At 24.9% G+C, this 26,860-nt stretch overlaps 1 protein-coding gene across 1 annotated transcript in view; it reads left to right on the top strand.

The window, feature by feature from the left end:
- The first annotated feature begins 881 nt into the window (after nucleotides 1-881).
- The window catches only part of LOC136082326 (uncharacterized), a 35,717-nt gene continuing 9,738 nt past the window's right edge, over nucleotides 882-26,860 (top strand). The window contains exons 1-3 of the mRNA XM_065801245.1: nucleotides 882-1,108; nucleotides 12,428-12,718; nucleotides 17,188-17,451. Coding sequence (XP_065657317.1) covers nucleotides 944-1,108; nucleotides 12,428-12,718; nucleotides 17,188-17,451 — 720 coding nt within the window. The 5' untranslated portion in view covers nucleotides 882-943. The remainder of the gene's footprint in view (nucleotides 1,109-12,427; nucleotides 12,719-17,187; nucleotides 17,452-26,860) is intronic.

Below are 26,860 nucleotides of genomic sequence, written 5' to 3'. Positions count from 1 at the left end.
ATATTTTTAATGAAATTTTTTTTTTTTAATTTTATTTTTATATTTCAGTGCTATTTCATTATATAGAATACATTGTTAGGTATTGAATTCAATTTTTGAAAATTGTAGTTTATTGCATTAATTAAGATGGTGTTTTCAGAAAAAGAAGAAAAAACAAAGAATAATGAAAGAAAAGATTGCTGCCCCATGCCAAACCACAGGCTATAAGATAGTTTGACTCTTGCAGCCAACCCTCAACCACTGTCACATCATCTATAAATTTCAGTATCACATTTCTATAAATACTATAACAAGTGCTGCTCTAAAGAGCTAACATCTCTTGTGCCATCTACTAAAATTCATTCTTGTGTTACTCATCATTCAATTAAGTCTCATTTTTTTACTGTGACTGGTTTTCAGTGCTCCAAAAATTCTCATTTGTCTGGTTTTTTTGTCGAACATCAGTTCTTTGGAATTTGCTCCCTTCATCTTGATTTCCTGATTATTTACAATCTTTTAAGTCATCTGTTAATGGTTATCGTGCTTATAAACTTTATCTCTTTCAGTATCTTCCAACTCTAACAGTGGTTGTTAGCAGCCTTGTTGGCAGTAAAGATGTTCAAAAAGTATATATATATATATATATTTTTCCAGCATGGTTTTATAATATTTATTTGCTATCATTTATTTATCTGGCAATTTAATGCTTTTTTTACATCCTTTTATTTGCCTTGTTACCATTCCTAAAGTTATGTTTTTAATTTATGTTTAATAAGTTTACTAGTAAATGTTTCTCCTGCTGTGTTTAATGATGTTGTTTTTATTACTGCAATACTGTTACATATTCTTATAATATATTTGCAATTAATTATTGATGAGTTATATAAACATCTTCTATTGAAAAGTAAGAAATAATATTTACATACGTACAAAGTTATGAATTATGGTGTATGCGAAATAAATAATGTTCATTATTTACTTGTGTTGGTTTGCTTCTGTGTTTGCTCTGGAAAACTTTGATAATGAATTTAAAGATGACTATGGTAATGCCAATTGGAAAAATCCATTTGATGGAGGACTTGGTAATATCAGACATAACACTGATAATGAAGTGTTGGACCAAAAGTTGGTAAATAAAGTTTTTTATAAAGATTTTTATTTGTACTTATTTTTCACTTATTGATATGCAAATATTATTATAAAAATTAGGAATGTAAATTTTTATAAATGTTAAAAATGGTGTAGTAATTTTGTTATGTAATACGATAATGGAAGAAATGTGAAATTTTTTTTTACACCTAATAAGTTTGTCTTGTGTGGGTGCAGGACGTTTAAAAAGTTTCAGTTTAACTAATAATTGTAATTATAATTTACAAATATTTAGTATTGCAATCTTTATTATTTTCAGTAGAACTGAAAATGAGGTGAATCATAAAACATGGTCATAAAAGTTTGTGGCCTTGGTGGCTTGTATCCCCCACTGCATTATTATTGAAAACCATAAAAGTTGTTCAATAGTAGGAAATGATTTATGATTTTTATGTGTTATAAAGTTGGTTCTATAGCTAGTTTGTAATATAATTACTAAGATAATAGTTTCATAAATGAATTGCTTTTTAAATGTGTTTTATTTATTTATAATCAATTTGTCAATCGACTATCTTATAGCCTACTGCTGCAAGGAAGTGCTGCTACATTGACTAATTTATAGCCTGACCCGCAACGGAGTGCCGCTACATCAACCGAGGGTATATATATATATATATATATATATATATATATATATATATATATATATATATATATATATATATATATATATATATATATATATATATATATATATATATATATATATATATATATACACACACACAGAGGTGTGAAAATTATTAGACTCAACTAGGTTTTTTTCAATAAAAATAGTTTTTATATTCTAAAAAAAATTTATTGAACAATTCAAAGTTACATTAATACTTTGTATACATGCCTTTAGCCTTAAGTAAAATTTCTATACGCTTTGGCATGCTACAAGAACTGGACATTTATTTTTTATTTCCTCATCAATAAAATCTTTTTAGAATATAAAAACTATTTATTGAAAAAAACCTAGTTGAGTCTAATAATTTTCACATATATATATATATATATATATATATATATATATATATATATATATATATATATATATATATATATTAAGATTAGTCTTAAGTCTTTACCTACTACAAAAAATTAATAAATTTATAACATAAATAAATATATATATATATATATATATATATATATATATATATATATATATATATATATACACACACATATATATATATATATATATATATATATATATATATATATATATTACGATTAGTCTTTACTTACTACAAAAAATTAACCAATCCATAACATATATATATATATATATATATATATATATATATATATATATATATATATATATATATATATATATATATATATATGTATATGTATATGTATATGTATATTAAAATTAGTCTTTACTTACTACAAAAAATTAATAAATTTATAACATAAATATATATATATATATATATATATATATATATATATATATATATATATATATATATATATATATATATATATATATATATATATATATTAAGATTAGTCTTTACTTACTACAAAAAATTAATAAATTTATAACATAAATATATATATATATATATATATATATATATATATATATATATATATATATCCATATATATTAAGATAGTCTTTACTTACTACAAAAAGCTACCAATATTTTGAATCAAACATAATTTTATTTAGTTGCAACAAATGGCTACTTGAGCTCAAACAGTATTAAAATGTATGAGCTATTGGAAAATGGACTCAAAGTTTGTTTATCAGAGCCGCCTATGCTGTGAGTTAACAATATGGATTTTTATTGTGTGAAAGATCAATTACACATTTTGGTAGAATATGTATGTGTATGCGAACATTTATTAAAATAAAATGTATTTGGATGTCAATAAGTTTTACAATCCTGTTGGTCTCAGAAAAATATGCAGCTGATAAACTTGTTATTGAATGGAACATTGCAAAAGAGAACTACGAAATAGAGAAATATGTATGCAAACAAACTTGATAAGTTATTTGACTTGACAAAATCTAAGTGTGAAATTTTTTAAAAGTCTCAAGTCTTTTTAAAAGATTTGTCTTTTTAAAGCTTAAGTACCTTTCATATGTCCAAAAGTAGCAAAGATACCTTTGCAAGAACTATTTTTCCTACAAGCTCAAAGAAATAAAGTTGGTTACATAAGACATGTACCAGAAAAAATCTGCATGTGTTCTAATTTGGTGTTTATGAAACCGTGCATCATTTTAAATAGCTAATTGTTTTTTAAATACCATTGTATTAGCGTTATTCAAAATTTAAACAACTCTGTTATCAAAACAGTTAGTTTTAATTGAAATGTCATCAAATCAAGATAAGAAGCAAGAAATTTTTTTGCATTTTCTCGTTAAAAATCCTGGTGTATCAAACAAAACTATTTCTTAAGAGTTGCAGATTGCTTTGAGAACAGTGCAGAGCATTATGAAACGATTTGAGAACACTGGTACAATCAAAAGGAAATCAAGAAGTTGAAGAAAAAAAATGTTTTGTTAGACAAGATCTTTGTAAAATAGTGAAAGATGCCTTAAACAGAGAACCGAAGATTTCTGTTCGAACTTTAGCAAATAAATTTAAGACAAGTGCTTCCACTATACAAAGAGTAAAGGGAAATTGTAGCTATAAATCTTATAAAAAGAATATAGTTCCTCGTCGTAAAGAAAAGCAAAAAAATGTTGCAATTTGTTGTTCAAAGCTGCTCTATAAAAAATTATATGGCAAAAAATCTTGTTTAATTATTGACGATGAAACTTATTGTGCTGCATATTTTCGATCTCTTCCAGGACACCAATATTACCCAATATTATTCAGAAGTTAATCTCAAAAATCTGAATTCCAATTATAAATGTATTGAAATGCAAAAATTCGCTAAAAAATTCCTAGTTTGGCAAGCAATTTGTGAATGTGGTGAAAGAAGCTCTTGTTTTGTGACTACGGGAACAATTAACACCAAAATATACATAAAAGAATGCCTCTAGAAACTTCTTTTGCCGTTTTTAAAAGCACACATGGTAACCCGCTATTTTGGCCCAATTTAGCATCATATCACAACTCTGGGACAACTTTAAACTGGCTTAGAGAAAATAAAGTAGATTTTGTTGAAAAACACTGTAATCCACCAAATTGTCCCGAACTACGTCCTATCGAAAGATATTGGGCTCTTGTAAAAAGAAAAATAAGGTTTAAATGTAAAAGAAGCCAAAAACATTTAAGACTTCAAAAATAAATGGATTAGAGCTATCAAGAAAGTCCAGCCGAAGACTGTGCAAAAGTTGATGTAGAGTGTAAAAGGCAAAGTGCGTGCGTTCTCACATACAAAACTTCACAAACTTTCTAAAGTGAAATTTGAGATTATTAATATATGTATTTTGAAAATATATATAACATTCAATATTGAAATACAATAGTTAATTAAATAACCTTTAAAATGTCAGCGCAGATTTTTTCTGGTACATGTCTTAAGTCTTTACAAATAGGGTTAGTTGATATATCAGAGACATATTGATTGACAAGATATTTGGATAAAAAAGGAATAAGACTCTAAAATAATTCAAACAAGTTGTGAGGATATAAGTAAATGCTAAAATATTGCAAATATTTTTGCTAATTTTTGTTGAGACTGAATTAAAAAATGTAGTATAACTGTTTTACTAAAATTAATTAACATAATTTGAGCACTTATTTTCTCCTTTAGCAATAGAATGTCAAACAGCACCAGACGATTTGGACATTCGCAATGAAAATGCAAGTAGTTTAGAAAAAGCTGATCTCAATTTGAAAAAAATATATTAAAAAATAACTTTTCTGATTCTATTAGAAAATGTATAAATGTGTAGAAGGTTACTAGCTTAAAAGTCAAAGATAGCATAACAAAAATTGAATTTCCTATTACCACAATAGAAAATGATTCTGAAGTTTTAAAATCGCTTTCAGATGATCAATAGTATATTTATGAAAATACCCGTGCAATTAACACTAGAGTTTTTCTGGACAATCTTAAAGGAAAAGAAACTAGGCCTAATTCGCATGCAAGATGGTTGAATTTTCCGAAAAGAAAATCTTTACTTTGGTGCTCAGAAATCTTACTTTCAGTTGAAGAAACATAATCTTCCACTTCGGGTGGAGTTTATTGTTGGAGTTTATGTGCCACTTTTGTTTAAAATCAAAGTAAAGTGGAAGTGGATGGTAGGGCCTAACCATATACTCAAGCAGTTAAAACTATGTCATCAAAGACTTAGAGTTAAAGACATTGTAATGCCCTGTTTTATCATCTTCATGTAATGCTCATAGTGAAAATGTTATTAGGCAGCGTTATGTAGTCTAGAAAAAACAGTAAAACAATTTACAGTTAAACCAATTTTAAAATTAAAAAGAGGTTCAGAATACAGAAACACTAATGTAAGAAGTAGAAAGTATCATATACATAATGAAAATGCTGGTTCTCTTTTAGATCTAATCAATTGGAGTTTTGATGTACACAAACTTACATGTTTACTGTCAATTGATGAACTTTTAATATACAAAGATACTCTGATGTATGTACCTTGTTTTCCTGTTCATGGGCAAGCTATTGAAAGATGTGTCCAAGAAGTCACAAGAGCTGCTCAATCAGTTTTTCGAAAAAATAGAAGAGATGGGTTTATCATATCAACATTAGCACATAAAGAAATCATGCCCGTGAACCAATCAAAACAGATTTATTTAAATTAATTTAGGCAATAAAATTTTTTTAGTTGTTTTTTTTCTCTAAGGATATTATTTATAATCATAGTAAAATAAATTCAACATTAAATATATTGTATCTCTTTAATGACATTTTTTTAAAGCCATTAAATTTGTAAGCCCCTAAAGAGTTTGTAAATTATTGCAGGGACTATACTATTTTTTATTTATAGAGCAAAAAAAATTTTTTCCTTTTTCCTATATACTATAGCAAACACAGTATACTTCCATATATGTTTTTGGATGACCTTATAAAAAGTACCCAAAATTATTTTTTATTTTTATGTCTATATTATGTCAAATTGTTTTTTTAAGGATTGCATCCCCATAGGCTTAAATAAAAAGACAAAAAAGGGGTCAATTTGATGAGTTTTTAGTAAAACTTACATTTTTTAAATACCCTGTGCCCACACAAAATAAATTTTTTAAGAGAAAAAACAGTATTCATGTTTCTTACAACATCCTATTACTTAATTAAATTATTATATGCACTACCATTTCTAGTATTTATATAAATATATTTAGTTTATAAAATCCATTATAGTAGTCAACTTTTCCTACGTCTGCCATGTTTGTATGGTCTTAAGTAAAGTAGCACCAAAAGTTATCTTTTATTTTTATGTCTATATTATATCTAATTTTTTTTAATGATTACGTATTTTCTTATATCCTAATACATAAAAAAAAAAATGTTTCACACGCTCCCATATCCAAAATTTGAAAAGCATGACTCATCCTAATAGACATTATTGGTGACTAATATAAATGTATAGCATGCTTTTACTTCGCAAAAACCAAACCCCGAACACAAATTGAAATATTTATATAGAAGCATTATAATAATTTTTTGAAAGTGTTAAAAAAGTTAAATATAGTTTTTTACTCAATATATTCTTTGAAAATGAATAATATAAAGTTGATCAAAATCTGGTTATTGGTTAAAATTTAAAATGATCGATTAAATCCTTATAAAAAAACAAAACAAAATCATCTCCAGGTTGCACAAAACTTGCAAACTTTGACAAAAAATGTTTAGAGTAGATTTTGATCAACTTTATATTATTCATTTTCAAAGAATATATTGAGTACAAAAACTATATTTAACTTTTTTAACTCCTTCAAAAAATTATTATAATGCTTCTATATAAATATTTCAATTTGTGTTCGGGGTTTGGTTTTTGCGAAGCAAAAGCATGCTATACATTATATATTTATATTAGTTATCATTAATGTCTATTAGGGTGAGTCAAAGTAAATGATTTGTAGACTAAATGAATTTACTTATTTAAGAATTGTGATAGAAGAAGATAAGTTTAAAACATCTAACGGTACCATTTGGAAAGTGAAAAGTCACATCACATGCAACAGTAAAAATGTAATCTATTATCTAAAATGTTTAACATGCAAAAAACAAACATATACTGGTAAAACTAATAATTTAAGAATACGTATAAACGGACATATTTCTAATTGCAGAACTGGCTTATCAACTGATCGCTTTGACAACCATGTTTATAATTGTCAACGTGCCCACAAAAGTGTAATTGAACCTTTTTTCCAACTTTTCTTCTTTCTTGAGCTTAACAACGAAAGTTTTTTGTTATCATATGAAAAGCATTTGCACAAACAAAAACATAATACATTTAATTGATATTTCCTGTATATAATTACAATTCAATCTTTCACAATCAATAGTTACACATAGCAACAATATGAAAATTAAGTTATTTTTGCAAAAAGTGATGTATTTGATAGGAAATGTATAACATGAGAAAAGATGTAATATCTATTTATAATATACTCCTAAATACTTTATTTTTTGTTAAAGAATGTAGATGTAGAAACTCCAAGCAATGACACAAGGGCACAAGAGAAGAAAAATGATAATGCAGTTAAACCGTTACAAATGTGAAGCTCCAAAATACTGTACATCAGACATTCCATACTCTAAACATTTTTGTCAAAGTTTGCAAGTTTTGTGCACCTGGAGATGATTTTGTTTGGTTTTTTTATAAGGATTTAATAGATCATTTTAAATTTTAACCAATAACCAGATTTTGATCAACTTTATATTATTCATTTTCAAGGAATATATTATTCATATATTATTTAACTGGGTTAAGAACAGGGTTGTTTTTAAGTGATCTTTATGGCTTCTTGTTATTTTAAAAATGTTACTAAAACTTTTATAACTTTTGGAATATTAAAAATAGTTTTGTTCTGTAAAAAAAATATAAACACTGATACCATGGAAAATAAAATGTTTTATATTAAACACCGATAAAATGTTTTATTTTAAAGTATTTATAATTTAATTAAAACTTTCTCTAATTTAAGAATAAAAATGGTAAATGCAGGCTTGGTCAGGTAGCGGAAGCGATCGCTCTTGATTACTGACCACGGAAATAATATTTAGTTGCAAAAAACTGGCCAGGTTTTGTAGTCGCAAACACTAAAAACCTGTCAAATCTTTGAACAAACTTGTCAAATCTTTGAACAAACTAATTCTATTGGTTTAAAAAATATGCTGACTAAGCAAAAGAAAGTTCTAGAGTTTTTTGTTGAATTATTATGAAAATTGTATTATTCGAATTTTGTGGATATATCTAGCATATACTGTTTTAAGAACATATATTATACGAACTAATACTTTAATACTATGGCTCATTCTTGCAGCCACTTCTGCAAAGCCGTAAATCTTTTAAAGTAATATTACTTGTTTACAAAAATAAGTGTTTTAAATATATATTTTTTAAATTGTCAAGATTTTGAAAGTTTATTATGTATTATTGATTTTTATTTTTAACAAAATCATCTCCAGGTTGCACAAAACTTGCAAACTTTGACAAAAAATGTTTAGAGTAGATTTTGATCAACTTTATATTTATATATATATATATATATATATATATATATATATATATATATATATATATATATATATATATATATATATATATATAAATATAAAGTTGATCAAAATCTACTCTATAATTTTATATATATATATATATATATATATATATATATATATATATATATATATATATATATATATATATATATATATTTAGAAAGTTATTAAATATAAAGAAAAGTTTTTAAGTTCTTACATATTGGTTTACTAGCTCTAAATATTTTCGCTTCAGTTGCGATTCTTACAAACTCATTATCCTTTTACTTAAAGTTACTTTTTTCTGTTTTAAATACTAATTAAAATTAAAAAGCCCACTCGCTAAACATCATGAGCGATATTATGAAGCAGTTCCGTTTCCTCTTAATAAAGTATTTTTAGTTGATTTCTATCTTTTTAATTGATTTCTATCTAGTTAATTTAATTTCTACAGTAACAAAATGATTTAATTATTTGAGTGTTCATCTTACTAAGAAGAATTGTTTCAAATATGCTAAAATATTCACGCGAAACATAAAATTGTTATTAAAAAAATTAATTTTTTTATTTATAAAACAATTTAGCTTAAATAAAACTAAAGCTAGTGTTAGTTTTATTAGAATCTTGTTAGACTTTTCGGGGCAGGGGCTATTTTTATATTGGATGCCTTTTTATGTGCCACACCGTAATAATGACTAAAAAAAAAGTCTTCTTGACTATTTTGATGCCCCTAACATTGCGGGGCCCAGGACTATAGCCCCCTTTAACCCCAACCCTTCGGTTCAGCACTGGAAATAAGACAAGAGTATATAAATAAAAGTTATATTAAACTCTTTATTAAATAAAAATATTTTTTGTTAAATAAATGTTTTTGTTAAATAATATTGTCTCTCATCGGTCCAATTAATCTTTTTTGCGCTTTCTTTTTGTTTTTTGAAATGTTCTCAAAACGACTAAAAAATCTGACCAGCTTTTTGCAACTAAATATTATTTCCGTGGTCAGTTATCGAGAGCAATCACTACCGCTTCCCGACCAAGCCTGTAAATGATGAACTAGGCTAAATTTTAGTCATTTGTTTTTACTTTTTATCAAAAAAAATCTAAAAAAGAAAAATTTATTCAGATATTTATTCTCAAATACACACATTGTTAAACAATGAAAAATTTTTTACTTAAATCTAACGTTAACTGAAACAGGCATTATAAGTCAATAAAGCATTTTTTTTACAAAATTCAAAATCGCATTACAAAAATAAAATGTCTATAAGATCTGAGAAACTTAGTTTCTTTTATACTTCAGAGTTTGTCTGGCCAAAACAGTTGTTCTATATAAAATTCATGTGAACATTTTAAAAAATAACTGTTTTTCGAAATTAGATAAATATCGGTTTTTGGTATGTTTTTCAACCGAAATTTCGATTTTTACTGAATTTGTAAAAAGTATCAAACCCAAAATTTTGATTCAAATTGAAATTTCGGCAGTGATACCAAAACAGGTTTCGGTCGATTACTAATGTAGTGAACATAGTTATTGGTACAGAAAAAAAGTTTTTTACTTTCATATGCATAAAAGGTTGAAATTTCATTAACTTGATCAAAAATGTTAAGTTTTAAATCTTAATTCATCATTTTATATTTATTTTATTCGAAGATAAAATTATTTAAAGAAAAAAAGGGTACTATTATTTTCAAGTAAGTAAATTTTTATATTTCTTTTTATACGAAAACTTTTTTTGTTGATAAAAGCGATGACATCAAGTTTGCTTTTATATTGAGTGAAACAGCTGTGCAGACAATCTGATGACACCGTATATAAGACAAGAATCCCAACTAGTTTAAGAGTCCAACAGGTCAAAAAATAAATTAAAAATTAAAAAATAAAATAAATATAAAAATGAAAAAAAAAAATATTTAAGCCTCGTTTGAAAATGCTAAGCTTTACAGGTATGTTATACATTTGTAATTAGTACATGTATTTACAAAAATTAACAGAGCTAAAAATATTTTTTGTTAAATAAATTTTAATAATTTGCTTATTGCAATTCTGTTTTTATTTAAGTCAATCAAAATTTGTTTAATAAATTTTTTTTCTAGGACACAAATAAATATCTGTATTTTTTAATAAAGTGAATAATATGGTTTTTTTTATGGCTGAATAAAGTGGTATGGTTTTTTTTCTCCCATAAAAATAGTGTAATTTACTTTTTAAATGGAATAAAATTTAGTTATTATGCTGTGCAGCGTTGCTTTTAAAACCATTACAAAAATTAAATCCAGGGCTGTGGAGTTGGAGTTGCGGAGTTGAGACATTTTTAGTGGAGTCGGAGTTAATATACAAAATCGCGACTCCAACTCCAATAGTAAAACTTCTCAGTATTGCACATGCCTGTACAAAATATTCAATAAACCTTATATTCATACTAAACCTTATATTCATACTAAACCTTAAAGAACTTTTCATAAATTTGGCAAAAATAAATTGAGCTATTTAGTCATTTCAGCTATATCTATTGGACCATAAAATAACTTTTGTATATTCAATGATAGAGAATTGGAAGTTAAAAGATAAAATTATTTTATTATATGTTCATATATAAGGGCGAAGTAATAACAAATTTACCAAATGATTGGTTTTAAGGCTAAAATATATTTGCATTTAATAAATGAAAATATATAGTATAACAAAAAAAAAATTAAAAAGATATAATAAATAAAGTATAGCCATTATTATCGCTTGCATCTTTCTTGCAATCCTTTTTGCAAGTTTTCTTTTAATTGTTTATTCATTTATTTAATAGCTGACAACTATTAAACATCTATTTTACTTGACTGATATTTCAGAGATTTTTTTATTTTTCATTTTTATTTCATAAGACACAGCTGATGAAGAACTGTGTAGAAAAGTTAATGTTTGTGTAGTAAGTATCATTTTTTTTTAATCTTCACAATTGAATCTTATAGATTCAATTGTGAAAATTAAAGGCAATATCATACTATTATTATTCAATAGACTTGAATTCTATATCAACAGTTTTTAAAGTGGAAATGTTCGTGTTTGTATAATTGTTATCATATTTTGAAGCTTACAAAGTATCATATTTGTGTAGTTGGTATCATATTTTTTGAGGTTCACAAATTATGTTGCAAAGTAGCATTTTGAAGATTTTAATATGAAATTTTGAAAAAGGTTAATAGAAATTGGTTTGGATATATTATTTTTACTGGATTTGAGTATATTTAAGGTATGATGTTGCTAGTGAGAAAATAGGTTGTTATGAAGGTAACATTTGAAAGCAAAGGTTAGCAGTGGACTAACATGTAAACAATTGTTATGTAATTATAGTTTATGTTCTGCGGAAGTGACAAAAATAATGTTTATTAAGTCTGCTTATGGGTACTCAATTTTTCCACCAATAAGTTGTTTTAGAAATATATTTTTATATAAACTTTCTTTTATATCAAATTTTAAAGTTCAAAACTTAAAAAATTTTTGTGTTTAAGTTTTTTCTGAAGTAACTCTGTAAAAAAATATCATTTAATTTCCAATGATCTTTAGTCTTAGATCCATTTTAGCAAAAAGTGATGTATTTGATAGGAAATGTATACATGAAAAAAGATGTAATATCTATTTATAATATACTTCTAAAATAGTTTATTTTTTGTTACAGAATGTAGATGCAGAAACTCCAAGCAATGTCGCAAGGCTTCAAGAGAAGACAAATGATAATACAGTTAAACCATTAGAATGTGAAGCTCCAAAATATTGTACATCAAATATTTCATACTTTAAACATTTTTTATCAAAATTTGCAAGTTTTGTGCAACCCAGAGAAGGTTTTGGAGAATATTACATTACTCAAGTAAGAATTTCCAGTAGCAGGTACAGTCGCTTGCAAAGATTATTAGACCTAGAAAACAATGAAAAAGAACTCCTGGATATTATGATTGAATCCTTTGAGGTAAATAATTGTTAATTTTTTTTAATTAGGATTTAATCGGTAATTTTAAATTTTAACCAATAACCAGATTTTGATCAACTTTATATTATTCATTTTCGAAGAATATATTATTTATATATTATTTAACTGGGTTAAGAACAGGGTTGTTTTAAGTGAGCTTTATGGCTTCTTATTATTTAAAAAAATATTACTACTAAAACTTTTATAACTTTTGGAATATTAGAGATGGTTTTGTTCTGTAAAAAGAATATAAACACTGATAACATGGTAACACCAATAAAATGTTTTATTTTAAACACCAATGAAATGTTTTATTTTAAACACCAACAAAATGTTTTATTTTAAAGCATTTATAAATTAATAAAAACTTTCCCTAATTTAAGAATAAACACAGTAAATGTTAAACTTGGCAGAATTTTAGTCATTTGTTTTTACTTTTTATCAAAAAAAATTCTATAAAAGAATCAATTCAGATATTTATTCTCAAATACTCACATTGTTAGACAATGAAAAAAATTTTACTTAAATCTAACGTTAGCTGAAACGGGGATTATTAAAGTCAATAAAGCATATTTTTTGCAAAATTCGAAATTGCATTGCAAAAATAAAATGTCTATAAGATCTGAGAAACTTTGTTTATTTTATACTTCAGAGTTTGTCTGGCCGAAACAGTTGTTCTATATAAAATTCATGTGAACATTTTAAAAAATAACTGTTTTTCAAAATTAGATAAATATCGGTTTTCGGCATGTTTTTCAACCGAAATTTCGGTTTTTACCGAATTTATAAAAAGTATCAACCCAAAATTTTGATTCAAATTGAAATTTCGGCAGTGATACCAAAACAGGTTTCGGTCGATTACTAATGTAGTGAACATAGTTATTGGTACAGAAAAGTTTTTTACTTTCATATGCATAAAAGGTTGAAATTTCATTAACTTAAGTTACTGATCAATAATGTTAAGTTTTAAATTTATAAATAATAAAATTTAATATAAAAATGTAGTTTTTTCTAAAAAACACCCAAGTAAATTAATAATATAATATAATAGACACTCATGAATAAATGCTTCAAATTTCAATCCTCAAACATAGTTATAAGTTATTATCTTAGATCTCAAGACAGTTTGTCAGTAAAAACTGCAAAAAACATAAAAGTGATCAAAATCATTAGCAATATTTTAACAGTATTTATTTCTATTCTATTTAATGTAAACGTTTATTTATTGAAGAAAAGACTCATCTTTTTATATTTATTTTATTTGAAGATAAAAATATTTAAAGAAAAAAAAGATACTTCTTTGATTCTTTTGAACTTTGTAAGTTTTTATATTACTTTTTATATGAAAACTTTTTTTTGTTGATAAAAGCGACGACATCAAGGTTGCTTTTATATTTCACTCAATAGTGAAACAGCCGTGTAGACAATCTGATGGCACCGTGTATAAGACAAGAATCCCAACTAGTTTAAGAGTCCAACAGGTCAAAAATTAAATTAAAAATTAAAATAAAAATTAAAAAAAAAAATTTTTAAGCCTTGTTTGAAAATGCTAAGCTTTACAGGTATGTTATACATTTGTAATTAGTACATGTATTTACAAAAATTAACAGAGCTAAAAATATTTTTTGTTAAATAAATTTTAATAATTTGCTTATTGCAATTCTGTTTTTATTTATGTCAGTCAAATTGTATAAAAAATAAAAGAAACAGTGAAAAATGATTAAAGTTTATTTTGAAAAATGTTTTGTTTAAGTGATCAAAAACCAATAAAGATTTACTAACATCACAATAAAATATTTAAAAAAAAGAAGTTTATTTTCTAAGTCTATTTAGGTTTTTTTAACACAATTATTAGACTGTGGTTAAGTTTTAAAATATTACTTTTATTAATTTTATTATTTAAAACTGATTATTATCATTTTTACTGTTTATTTACTTAAGTAATTTACAGAAGTTTTAACATAATAGTTAATTATTAAACATAATAGTCGGAGAAGAAATATAAATTCAAAATATATTTAATAATTTATAATAGCAATGTAACAATGAACAATTAAAAATGTTTTATTAAATCTTTTATTAAATCTAAATAGTCCTACTTTATGATATAATGTCTTCAACTTGGCGTTATGCAACGCTAACTTGTAGCATTATTGTTGTTGCAATGAAAACTTGAAGCATTATTGTTGTTGCAAGGAAAACTTGTTTCATTGTTGTTGTTGTAACAAAAACTTGTAGCGTTATTATTATTGCAAGGAAAGCTTATAGTATTGTTTTTGTTACAACAAAAACTTTTAATATTGTAGTTGTTGCAACTTTATCATTGAAGCTAAACTTGTACCATTCGGTTTAAACAAAATGTCTTCCGATAATTATTATAAAATATTTTTATTGAAAACATTTATTTTTATGATTTACTTTTTTAAATTATTTTTGTTTTTACTTTTGCAATGAACAATCATTTTAATTTGTCCTAAGAGTTATACATTTAGGCAACAATCATACCTTTTAATGTCTTCTTATAAAATCCATTGTCTTCAATAAATCTTCAGATAAAAATTATTTTCTTTAAAAGCCAATTATTTTAAGTTAGCAATAGCTATTAATTAATTAGATCGCTCAGTATATTTTAAAAAGTATTCTATTAAAAATTTTCCAGGATGAGCTGCTTTAAAGCCAGGTTTTTTTTCTGATAATTGTAGATAATTTCATCTTAAAACCAGTACAAATTTTTTGTTTGTATATTTTATCATTGAGCAGTAGAAGTAAATAAATATTAAAAAGTAAATGAAACAAAGTTCTAAAGTTTTTGAAAAGCAAAATTTGTTTTGCAAGTTGCATTTTTAATTTAGTAAATTTTGTAGAGCATTAATATGCAAGTAAATATTTTTCCATGATGCATTGTAAATATTGAACTTCATTTTTTTTTTTTTTAACATTTCCAATATCATTTTTTTTTTATCATTATTAAACTAAATTGAATTGGATGAATCAGTATTGAATGTGTTAGTTTCCGCATAAAGATATGTTTCACGTAATTACCTAAGTTTATGTTTTAATAATTGTGACTTAATTATTATAGTTATTAGTGTAATTATTAAGAATTTTTAATAGAGATTAATATATATATATATATATATATATATATATATATATATATATATATATATATATATATATATAAAATGTTTTGTGATATATAAATTGTATATATATAATATTTTGTTATAAAATAGAAAAGTTGTTATAAATATGTAAATCCAATAATGCAACAAGTTATTTTAGTCATAATGTAGCCAATACTTGGTGGAAATCATAAGCGACTCATGCTCCATTAACCATAGATCTGTTCAGCTCTGGAAGATCTATGCTTGCCTGTGTACTCAAAAGAGTAAATTACTAATGAAAACATTAAAAAAAAAATCATGAAGTGTTTCCAACCAAATTAATCCTTTATACTATATTTTCAGTTTTCAATAACTAAATAAGCAAGTAAAAAGAGTGACAGAAATTTTGCAAATAAAAGATTGCAAGACCTACTAAAGAATGCATATATTTGTGGATTTGGATGACAGAATTGCTAATATTCTGGAAAATTAACTCAGGAAGCATAATGGTTCTAATCATGTAATAGTAACATTATTACTTCCCCGTAAGACAGGTTTGGCTAGCACAAAAACAGCTACAAGTTTTAATTGTTGACAATTTGAACATAATGATTTGAACTGTTTGGCAATATGCAAGACCTGATCATATAAGCACTACGCCTAAAACTGCTTCAAAAGATTGTGAACTTTATAAGGAAAATGAAGTATTTGGAAGTATTTAATGGCAGTATTTTTCAAAACATACTGCTATTAATATTTAATATTAATAACAGTATTTTCAGAATATTTTTTTCTTTCTGTAGCAACTTTCTTTGTTTTATTTTCATACGTTTAATTACAGCACATGTTTTCTTTTACGTTTTGAGCCTGTTTCCTTTACAATGCTTCAGAGAAAAAACAAAATTGAGTTAATGACTTTATTTGCCAATCAAATTCTTGGTTGGGATTCATGTTATTTTATTTGTGCTAATAATACAATGTATGTACACCACATGCATTATATATACTCATGTAGTTTGTTCGCCACATATGTTGTATATACCAGTGATTTTATACACAATTTCTCAAGGACTTTGACCTTCTGTATTATTGTAGTATTTATATTTTTTTCTTAACTCTTTAAGCTCAAAAAATTTAATTTCTTCAATATAATTAAATAGTTAAAACACTTGAAAAATCCTTTGAAAAAATTTTAAAGGACTTTTTCAAGTGTTATACATGTGTATCTATAGATATAGGTATAATATTTATATAAAAGATGTAACATTAAAAAGAGTGTCACATTTTAGACTAAAATATTTAAATGTAAGTGTTTATTTTTATTACCGCTGAGTTTATATTTATGTTAATTTTTATTTTAAGATATCTGATGAAGGAGAATTGAAAGTTCACTCAATTGAACCATTAAAGGTTTTTTCAGATAATATTAACAAGTGTGGTGCTCCAGAAAAATGTATATTCAACACTTCATACTTCATACAATTTCTAATAAATTATACAAGTTTATTGAAACCCTGTTGTCACCTTAATAGTGAACACTTTACAGCTCAAGTAAAATTAAAGAAATTGTTAGATTCAGAATATTGTGAAAAAGAGCTCTTGGATATATTGAATGATTTTTATGAGGTATAATAACTTTTTTTTTAATGACATATTGTTTTTTTCATGAAAAAATGCCTATATATGCCAATGTTTCCACCTAATTTCCGTAAGTAAGACAGCGGGCATATATTTATTTTTTTGTTTTTTTGTTTTGTTTTGTTAATTCACCTCCCCAAAACCGAGAAGAACACTGCAGATGAGTAGGCTACTTAATTGTGGTTATAACTCTCTTTCAACTATAGCTCCGAAACATGAACCTTGACAAACAAGGCCGCTGCATGGAGAAACAAGTTGTGCGCGGTACTACTAGGGACGTAAAAGAATCGAACTTGGAATCTCTCGCTTGTAAAGCGAGCACTCTACCACGACACCACTACCGCATAAATATATATATATATATATTGAAATGTATATATAAGTTTATTAAAATATATATTATAAATATAAACAATATTTAAAAAAAAAAAAAATTAGTTGGTCATTATTTCAATTTTATTAACTCAAACCTTCGAACAATAAAAATTCAAATTTTTTAAATTTAAACTACAGAAAAATTTTTATTATTGTTAAAAGTTTAAAGTTTTCAGCAATATTTTGTTTTTATTCAAAATTCAATTAAAACTACTGCAATTTTAGGACTTAAAACTAGATAATTTCAATGAATAATGAAGTCACACCTTAATGCATTGTTTTTCAAATAAAAATGAAAGAGATTTCTAGGTAATAAATTTATTTCATTATTTTAGCACCAAAATTTCGAGCCAAAGATTTATTCATGCATGATGATATTATTTTAACAATCGAAAAATTTAATAGTGTTTTAATTAGAAGATAGCCGCTAATTACTGCTCATAAATTTATGTTAATTATACTGATTCCTGTTATTAACATATAACGTTGATTCAAAAAATACAAAGCAACATTAACTTTATTGCTTACATCAAAGAAATCTTTAAGTATGCTCATATTACCCTAATCTATTCTATATATGAAAGAAATGTATATTAAATGCAAAGTACATTTCATTAGATAGAGTAGTAAAAACTCATATATATATATATAATGTTACAAATTTAATTCCACTTTATTATTATTATTCTAATATAATATAATATAATATAATATAAATATATATATATATATATATATATATATATATATATATACAAATATATATATATATAAATATATATATATATAAATATATATATATATATATATATATATATATATTTATATATATACACACATATGTATATATATGTATAGCGCTTGTGATCAAGAAGGCTTGATACATATATATATATATACGCCTTGTACGTCCAAACTTAAAGTTATTTAGACAACTTGACCACGTTTTTATATAGTAAGCGTTTTAAGAATTCGCGGCAAAATAAAGCTTTAAAAAACTAGAGAATAAATCAGCAATACTCAAAAAAAAGAACCAAAGAATATACAAAGTAGAAAATCTAAATAAAAAAAAATCTAAAAAAATTTATGACCAAAATTGTATAAATAAATAAATAAAATTGTCAAAAAAATAATATACCTAAATATTTACTGTTTTTGTTTTTTTATTTTTAGACCGTTTGTTATTTTCCACTACCGTAATTGATACAAGTCGAGGAAAAAAGTAGATAAGAATGCTACGAAAATAAAAATGTATTTTTTGATATACAGTTTTTTCGCAACTTTCTTCAATCAGTAAATAAAAGAAATACTTTATAAATTGCGCAAGAAACACTGACAATTTTTATTTTGTTTTTCAAATGATTTGCTAAACTTTACTGTTTTTATCAATATACAAAAGCAAGAAAACTAGTTGCTACTTTTTGTGAAAATTTTTATTTATTCTTAACAAGGTAAGAAAATAAAAACAATGCTGCAAAATTTTGCATGCTAGTGCATTATCAATTAACTGAACTTTCTTAACAAAATTTTTTTAGAAGTCTATTTAAAACTTTTGTTAAAGTTTTTAAATACCATTTTTAAACAGAGTAATCGTTATGTTCATTATCTCTAGTAACTTGTATTAACATTGGAAATTAGGCAATAAAAAAGAAACAATTTCAGACATGCATCAAATGCGGTAAACACATTTATTAAAGGAACTATGTTATTCTTTTATTTATATTATTCCGTCATTAACAGAATCTGTTAATAAAATAATATTTTTCACAATAAATAACAATTTATTTTCTTAATTTCCTATTATTTAGGTATTGAGAAAAAACATCTAATACAGCAAAAACTTTTTTAAACGCGAAAAGATATAAAACCAAATTAATGAATAAATGTAATAACAAATAAACATACGGAAAAAAAATTAACAAAATTTCTTATAGTTCTAGTGTACATAGCCAATTTCTTTGTAATATGGACTGTTTTTAATTTTATAATGATATGGTCTGTGAATAAATTGCATATCAAAACATTCAATTGTTGTTAAATCATTATTAATGATGTTTTTATCAACAACGACTCTAAAAAAAAGAATACAATAGTTGTATAAAAATTTTATAAAATAATTTTATAAAAAAATAAAAACATTCACTGACAAATATCCTGACTTGCAACGGAGTGCTGCTCCATCGACTGAGGGTTTGGTTTGGGTAGGCAGTCAATCAAATAATAAAAAATTAAAAAAAAAACTTTTTTCAGGTATTTAAAATTTAAAATATATATATATATATATATATATATATATATATATATATATAGATAGATAGATAGATAGATAGATTTATATATATATATATATATGTATATATATATATATATATATATATATATATATATATATATATATATATATATATCTTTTTTAATTTAGTGATTTTTTGGCCATTCTTTAAAGTAATGTTTTTGTTTTTAAGTACTAAAGTTTTCAGTCATTAAGTACATCATGCTAAATTTACCTTTTGAATAGAAGTATGATCATTTGTTCGAATCCGGGGAGATTTTTATCAACATAAAGCACTTTTGAATTTAAATTACTTTAAATCTCTTCATGGAAACCAAAATTATTTTAAAGTTATATTTAGTTTGCTTTACTGAATGGATAAAGTATATCACAGTAAATTTACCTTTAGACAAAATTAAAACAACCAGTTAAGTTACTACAGTATGTTACAGTTACTTAGCTATTAAATTTACTTAATATACACAAAGACTCACAAAATTTAGACATAATTGTTACTACTTATATCTTATATGTTGTTAACACATTATATAAACTTTTAACTAAAAATAATTTAACAAAATCTCGAATAGAATATAAAAAATGTTATACCATTTTTTTATATTTTATTTAAAACAATATCAAAGATTTTCTATAAATACACAAGTTACTTTTAGGAATTTTACTTAAAAAGGAATCTATTTGAATAAAATTTAAAATTGAAAAAAAATTGGAAAATTTAAACGAATTTTAATGCTCAATAATTTTAAATATAGTTCAGCGGCGCCTGTAATATCCAGCATAGCAAGAATTGTTGCTGAAAGTTAAATGTATATCTAGCTACAGTAACAATATCAGATTAAACCAGCGACTATTGCTAAATTTAAAATAAAAATTAAATTATAAAGATTTAATTTTAAATTAAATTAAATCAGTGATTATTGCTAAATTTAAAATAAAAGTTTAATTATAAAAAATTTAAATTAAAATTAATCAATTATTTTACTTCTGTTCGAAGAAATTTTTTTCTAAAAAATATTTAATTTTTTTCTAAAAAATATTTATTTATTTTTTAAAAAATATTTAATTTTTTTCTAAAAAATATTTAAGCGTATTCTTAAACTTAAAGAAAATTATTCAATTTATTAAACCAAATTTTTTTGTTTCACGTTTTATTGCAAAACAATTTGAATGAAAAAATTGAATGAAAACATCAACCTAAAAACTTGAATGAAAAGCTTAATTATACTTAAATTTTTAATAGTACCCTAGATTAAGGAACAATAAATTATAAAAAAAGTGGTATCTAATGTTTTTTTGCTTGATCTTAAGGCATATTTTTGTGCAAAAATGAAGTTTAAAGTTTTATGATGATAATGTTTTTCATTTATTAATTAGAGCAATTCTATTTACTTTGTTTTATACTTAATGCGTTTTATTCTATTAAGTTTATAAAGAAAATAAAACAGCAATAAAACAGCGCCACGAAATTCTTTTACATTAACACTTACATTACATTAAAATCTTGACCTACTAAGATGTTCTACAAAAAGAACATCTACTAAAAAATGGAACTAATTTTCTGATAACCTACTGAGACCTAAATTGTTTTCAATCGATTATGTTTTTTTTTCTTTTCAACTGGTTTATGACGTTTTTGTTTTGGGACGATTTAATTTTTGTTTTTATTTTCGACCTATTTTATAGATTTTCATTTTCAGCCAATTTGAGATGAAACAATTTTAACTGATTATCTGTTATTTTAAATGTTATGTATCTGTTATTTTAAATGTTATGTATCTGTTATTTTAAATGTTATGTATCTGTTATTTTAAATGTTATGTATCTGTTATTTTAAATGTTATGTATCTGTTATTTTAAATGTTATGTATCTGTTATTTTAAATGTTATGTATCTGTTATTTTAAATGTTATGTATCTGTTATTTTAAATGTTATGTATCTGTTATTTTAAATGTTATGTATCTGTTATTTTAAATGTGGTTTTCTTAAACTATAAAAGTTTTTTTTTGAACATAGTTTGCTTGGGCACAAACTACCTATTTTAGCACTTTCACTTTTTGATCAGGTTTGAGCTAATACTCCCTTAGCTTGGTTAGCCAAAGCTTCCATTCCTCAATCAGAAGAACAATCTTAGCAGCTAGGTCAATCATTACCCCAAGAAATTTTCCAGCACTTTTGTATGTCATAGATAGGATTTTAACATCCTGGGTAATTAATTTTCCACCGTCTGGAAAATTTGTAGTATGTGTTTTAATTAGGTGTAAATATAATAATCCAAATTTGTCGGTTGAAAATCAAAAATTATCAATTTATTCAAGTATCATGTTAAGTAAAAACAATTACTAAAGGTAATATCTTCAGAGTATTAAAAATCGTACTTTGCTCATTACACTAGAACTACAACTTAAGCTTTATATTATAACTTATCCTGTAAATTATAACAAGAACATAAGCTATTTTGAAATCTGTTAATTCCAGGCCTCATATATATATATATATATATATATATATATATATATATATATATATATATATATATATATATATATATATATATATATACATATAGATATATATATACATATTTATATATACATATATATATATATATACAGTTTATTACCTATTTTTCTAACATAGCAATGTCATTTTGTTAAGTGTGTGCATCCATTTCATTATTAACTTCAGCTATTACTTTACAATCATCTGCATACAACAACAGTTGGTTTGTAAGTTGACTTGGAAGATCATATATGTACAGTACCCACAAAAAGTATTGTTACAAGTGCTAAAAAATTTGTAATTTTGATCTCTGAAGAAAAAAAGTTAATCTAAAATAGTAACACTTATTTTATTAAAACCAACCGTTTTCTATTATAACGAGCAATGATTCCTATATATGTTAATGCATACTAAACTGTTTCAATTCAGTACATTAGAGTCTTTGGTCATTCGTTTTTGGTTGCATCACTTCTTTCAGCAAAGTAGCCTATTTTTTCATTTTTGTTGAAAGATGTCTACCTTCGAAAATTTTGGGAGTATGAAGTTCTGTAATCTTAAAAAAGAAGAAATCACCATCATTCTATTGCATAAGCAGGGAAAAAATACTAAAGACATAGAAAAGGAAATTAATGGACATCATTCGATGGTAGCAAGATGGCTGAAATGGTATTTGGCAGATCCTGAACATGGAACCCCCATTAGGGAAAAAGATGTCTGGAAGACCAATGAAAACGACTAGAAGTGTTGATAAAATTGTAAAATTTGCAGACATAGTTAATAATTCATTTATTTCTGCATGTCAATTTAGTTTGAGAATCCTGAATTGCTTTGAAATGTCTCCAATAGGACAGTTAGCATAAGCTGGAAAAATTTGATTGCCTTGTGTTGTTGTGCCAGAAACTTCTTACCACAGCCCCCATGAGGAAGAAATCACTTGATTTTGCTAAATGTTATGTGCATTGCCATTTTGCCATTTGGAAAAAAGTAAAGTTTAGCAATGAGTCAAAATTTGGAAAATTTTTAAGATATCAAAAGAGCCCATATGCAGCAACTGCTGCGACCCAGCCTACACTCAAAAAACTATGAAACACTCCCCTGATGTCATGGCTTGGGGTGTTTTTTTTGCATTTGGACATGGGGGACCTTACTTCTAGTCTCTAAATGTAACAATGAATGGAGATTGTTATATTTAAATTCTTGATGACCATTTGCATTTTGTGCAGTTTCATGGAGCAAAAATTTTCCAACATGACTCAGCTCCTTACCACATTTCTAAAAAAATCAAAGATTGACTTAATATAAATGTTCTAGAATGACCAATAGCCTTGATCTCAACCCAATTAAAAACCCTTGGAAAGTAATAGAGGACAAGGTACAACGTTACGATACAAGATTGGTGAAGAAATGAATTGATTCTCTCAAATTGACCTGGTGCACAAAAAGTAGTGAAGAAATATGCAATAGGCTTGCTTTATCTATGCAAAATTGTCTAAAAAAAGTAAAGCTCACAGGAACATGACTAAATACGAACAAAACCTATAAATTTTAATGGCTCTATTTAGGGCACATTTTTTACTAAAAAAAGATGAAATATGCAACTTGTTGCATTACTTTTTGCAGTTACTATATATTAAAAATAAATTTGAACCAAGCACAGAACCTTGTGGTGCACCACTTACTATGTCCACCCATGATGATGCAAAGCTTGTTTATAACTTTTTTTCTTTTTATTTCAACGCATTTTATTATGTCTAAAGAGCTGTGGTCAAACTTTTGAAAAAATAATTATATATGTGGTCAAGGTTTAATATATATATATTCATATATATATATATATATATATATATATATATATATATATATATATATATATATATATATATATATATATATATATATATGTGTGTGTGTGTGTATATATATATGTGTGTATATATATATATGTATATATTTATATATATATATATATATATATATATATATATATATATATATATATATATATCAGGCCTTGTTAAGAAGCGTTACGCAGCTCGCATTTTGCTTGCGAAAAGGCGATTTGCCTACGCGCTCAGCAGTTTTGCGCTACGCAAAAACTTATATCTTTTAGAATATTTAAATTATCTTTTGATTGTCGTTAACTCGACGTTTATTTAGAAGAAATAAAGTCGTAAGTAAAAGCATTTAACCACAATTGTAAACTAATAGATTTTTTTGTTAAAGAAACAGTTTGTTTCATTTTTTTTTTTTATTATTAAAAATTAGTTAAAAAAAATAAAGTGTTTAAGTTTTATCTTAAGGAATTAAATATATAAATTCCTTTTAAATATAAAAATTATTTTTAGTCATAATAGTTTAAAAAATACATGATTTATTTTGATGTAAAAATTTTATTAATAACATATTTTGTTTATTGTTAATTCAATAACGTAAAGTTTTAATGACGTTCATTTAATTTATGAAAATAAATTATGATCACGAATATGTTATCGGTAACTGATAAATAACAAAAAATCTATTGTTTAAAAACATTATTAAAAAGAGTTCACAAATTAAATAAGAAAGAATTTATTAACAATTGATAAAATAACCAAAAACAAAATTTAAAATCATAAGAAAATAAACAAATATTTTACGTTTCATGAAAAAAATATTTTTTTCAAAATAAAATTTAGTTTATATTTGAAAAAAATAATAAAAATGATTTTTTTAATAAGAACTTTGATTTTATTTGTAACTTTTGTTATAGTGAGAAAAAAAAAACTTTTTGTATGATTTTTAACGCGTTAATAAAATAACTTTAATTACAATGCGGTACTTGTAAAGATGCTAGTGACGCAATATAACTTCTAACGATGCAAAATATATTTGCTGAGTTGAGTTACTTAAAAATGCGTTACGCGTTTTTGCTACGCAGCGAAATCTCGTAACAAGGCCTGATATATATATATATATATATATATATATATATATATATATATATATATATATACAGTGGCGCAACATAAATAGCACACTTTCATGACCAGTTTGTTTTACTTTTTGATGCCAACTTTTTTGTGTTTATAGCAATTGCTGCTATTTTTATAGCATCAAAAACCTTTTTGAATGGAAATACTCATTTGACATTTATAGCTGTTAAAATTGCTTGTTTTGAGCATTTAAGTGGTCATGTTTACCTTTTAGCGGTCATTTTATATAGCACACATTTACTTTTTATTTAAAAAAACTTAAATTCTTTTATTATATCAAAAGATAATTCTATTCAGTATTTAAAGGATATTCTTGTAACTCATTTAGCAACAAAAAAAAAATTATAGTATCTATCAACTATGACACAAGGTAAACATAGGACAGATGTCTTTCAAGGACAAATACAGGCATTTCAAGATCTAGGATTGAACATTTCTTAAATAGCTCGAAAACTGGGTTGTTCTCGTAAGAAAGTTATCAATGCTATTAATTTATTTAACGATACTGGTTCATTAAGCAACAAAAAATGCAAGTCTAGCGAGCGATAGACAACCCTCAGAGAAGTTGCAGCCATTGTCCGTATCGCTAAGCTGAATCTTTTTGTTGGTGTACCAAAATTAAAGAACAAATTGCTCAAATTAAAAACACAATCTGCCTGTCAGCATTGTTAAAAGTTGCTTACGCGAAAATAAGCTATTTGGAAAGGTTGCCCGAAATAAACTATTGGTCTCAAAACGTAATCTCGTCAGCTGTTTGAAGTTAGCAAAACAGCACGTACACAAGAATTTAAGTTTTTGGCAAAATGTGCTTTGGACTTTTGAGTCGAGTTTAATCCTTTTGGATCCGACGGAAAACAATATGTTTGTCATCCTCAAAACCAAGAACTCAGCGCTCGGTATACTAGTATAAGACCATAAAGCATGGTGGTGGCAATGTGATAATTTGGGGCAGTTTTTCATGGTGTGGTGTGGGCCGGTTGCAGAGAATTCAAGGGACAATTGATCAACACATGTACAAAGAAATACTAGAAAACGTCATGTTGCCATATGCCGAGGAAAATCTCCCTTTGGTTTGGAAATTCTAACAAGACAACGACCCTAAGCACACCGCCAAAAGTGTTAAAATGTGGTTTAATGCTAAGAAGATTGCTGTATTAGAGTGGCCCGCACAGTCACCATACCTAAATCCCATAGAAAATTCGCGGGGGGAAGTTGATAGAAACATAAACCGGTCAACTGCAACAAATTTAGACCAAC

The sequence above is a fragment of the Hydra vulgaris genome, chromosome 07 (genome assembly GCF_038396675.1).
Source record: "Hydra vulgaris chromosome 07, alternate assembly HydraT2T_AEP".
In the NCBI taxonomy this organism is placed as follows: domain Eukaryota; kingdom Metazoa; phylum Cnidaria; class Hydrozoa; order Anthoathecata; family Hydridae; genus Hydra; species Hydra vulgaris.
Note: the sequence above shows the minus strand (reverse complement) of the source record. Positions and strands in the feature narration are given on the sequence as shown.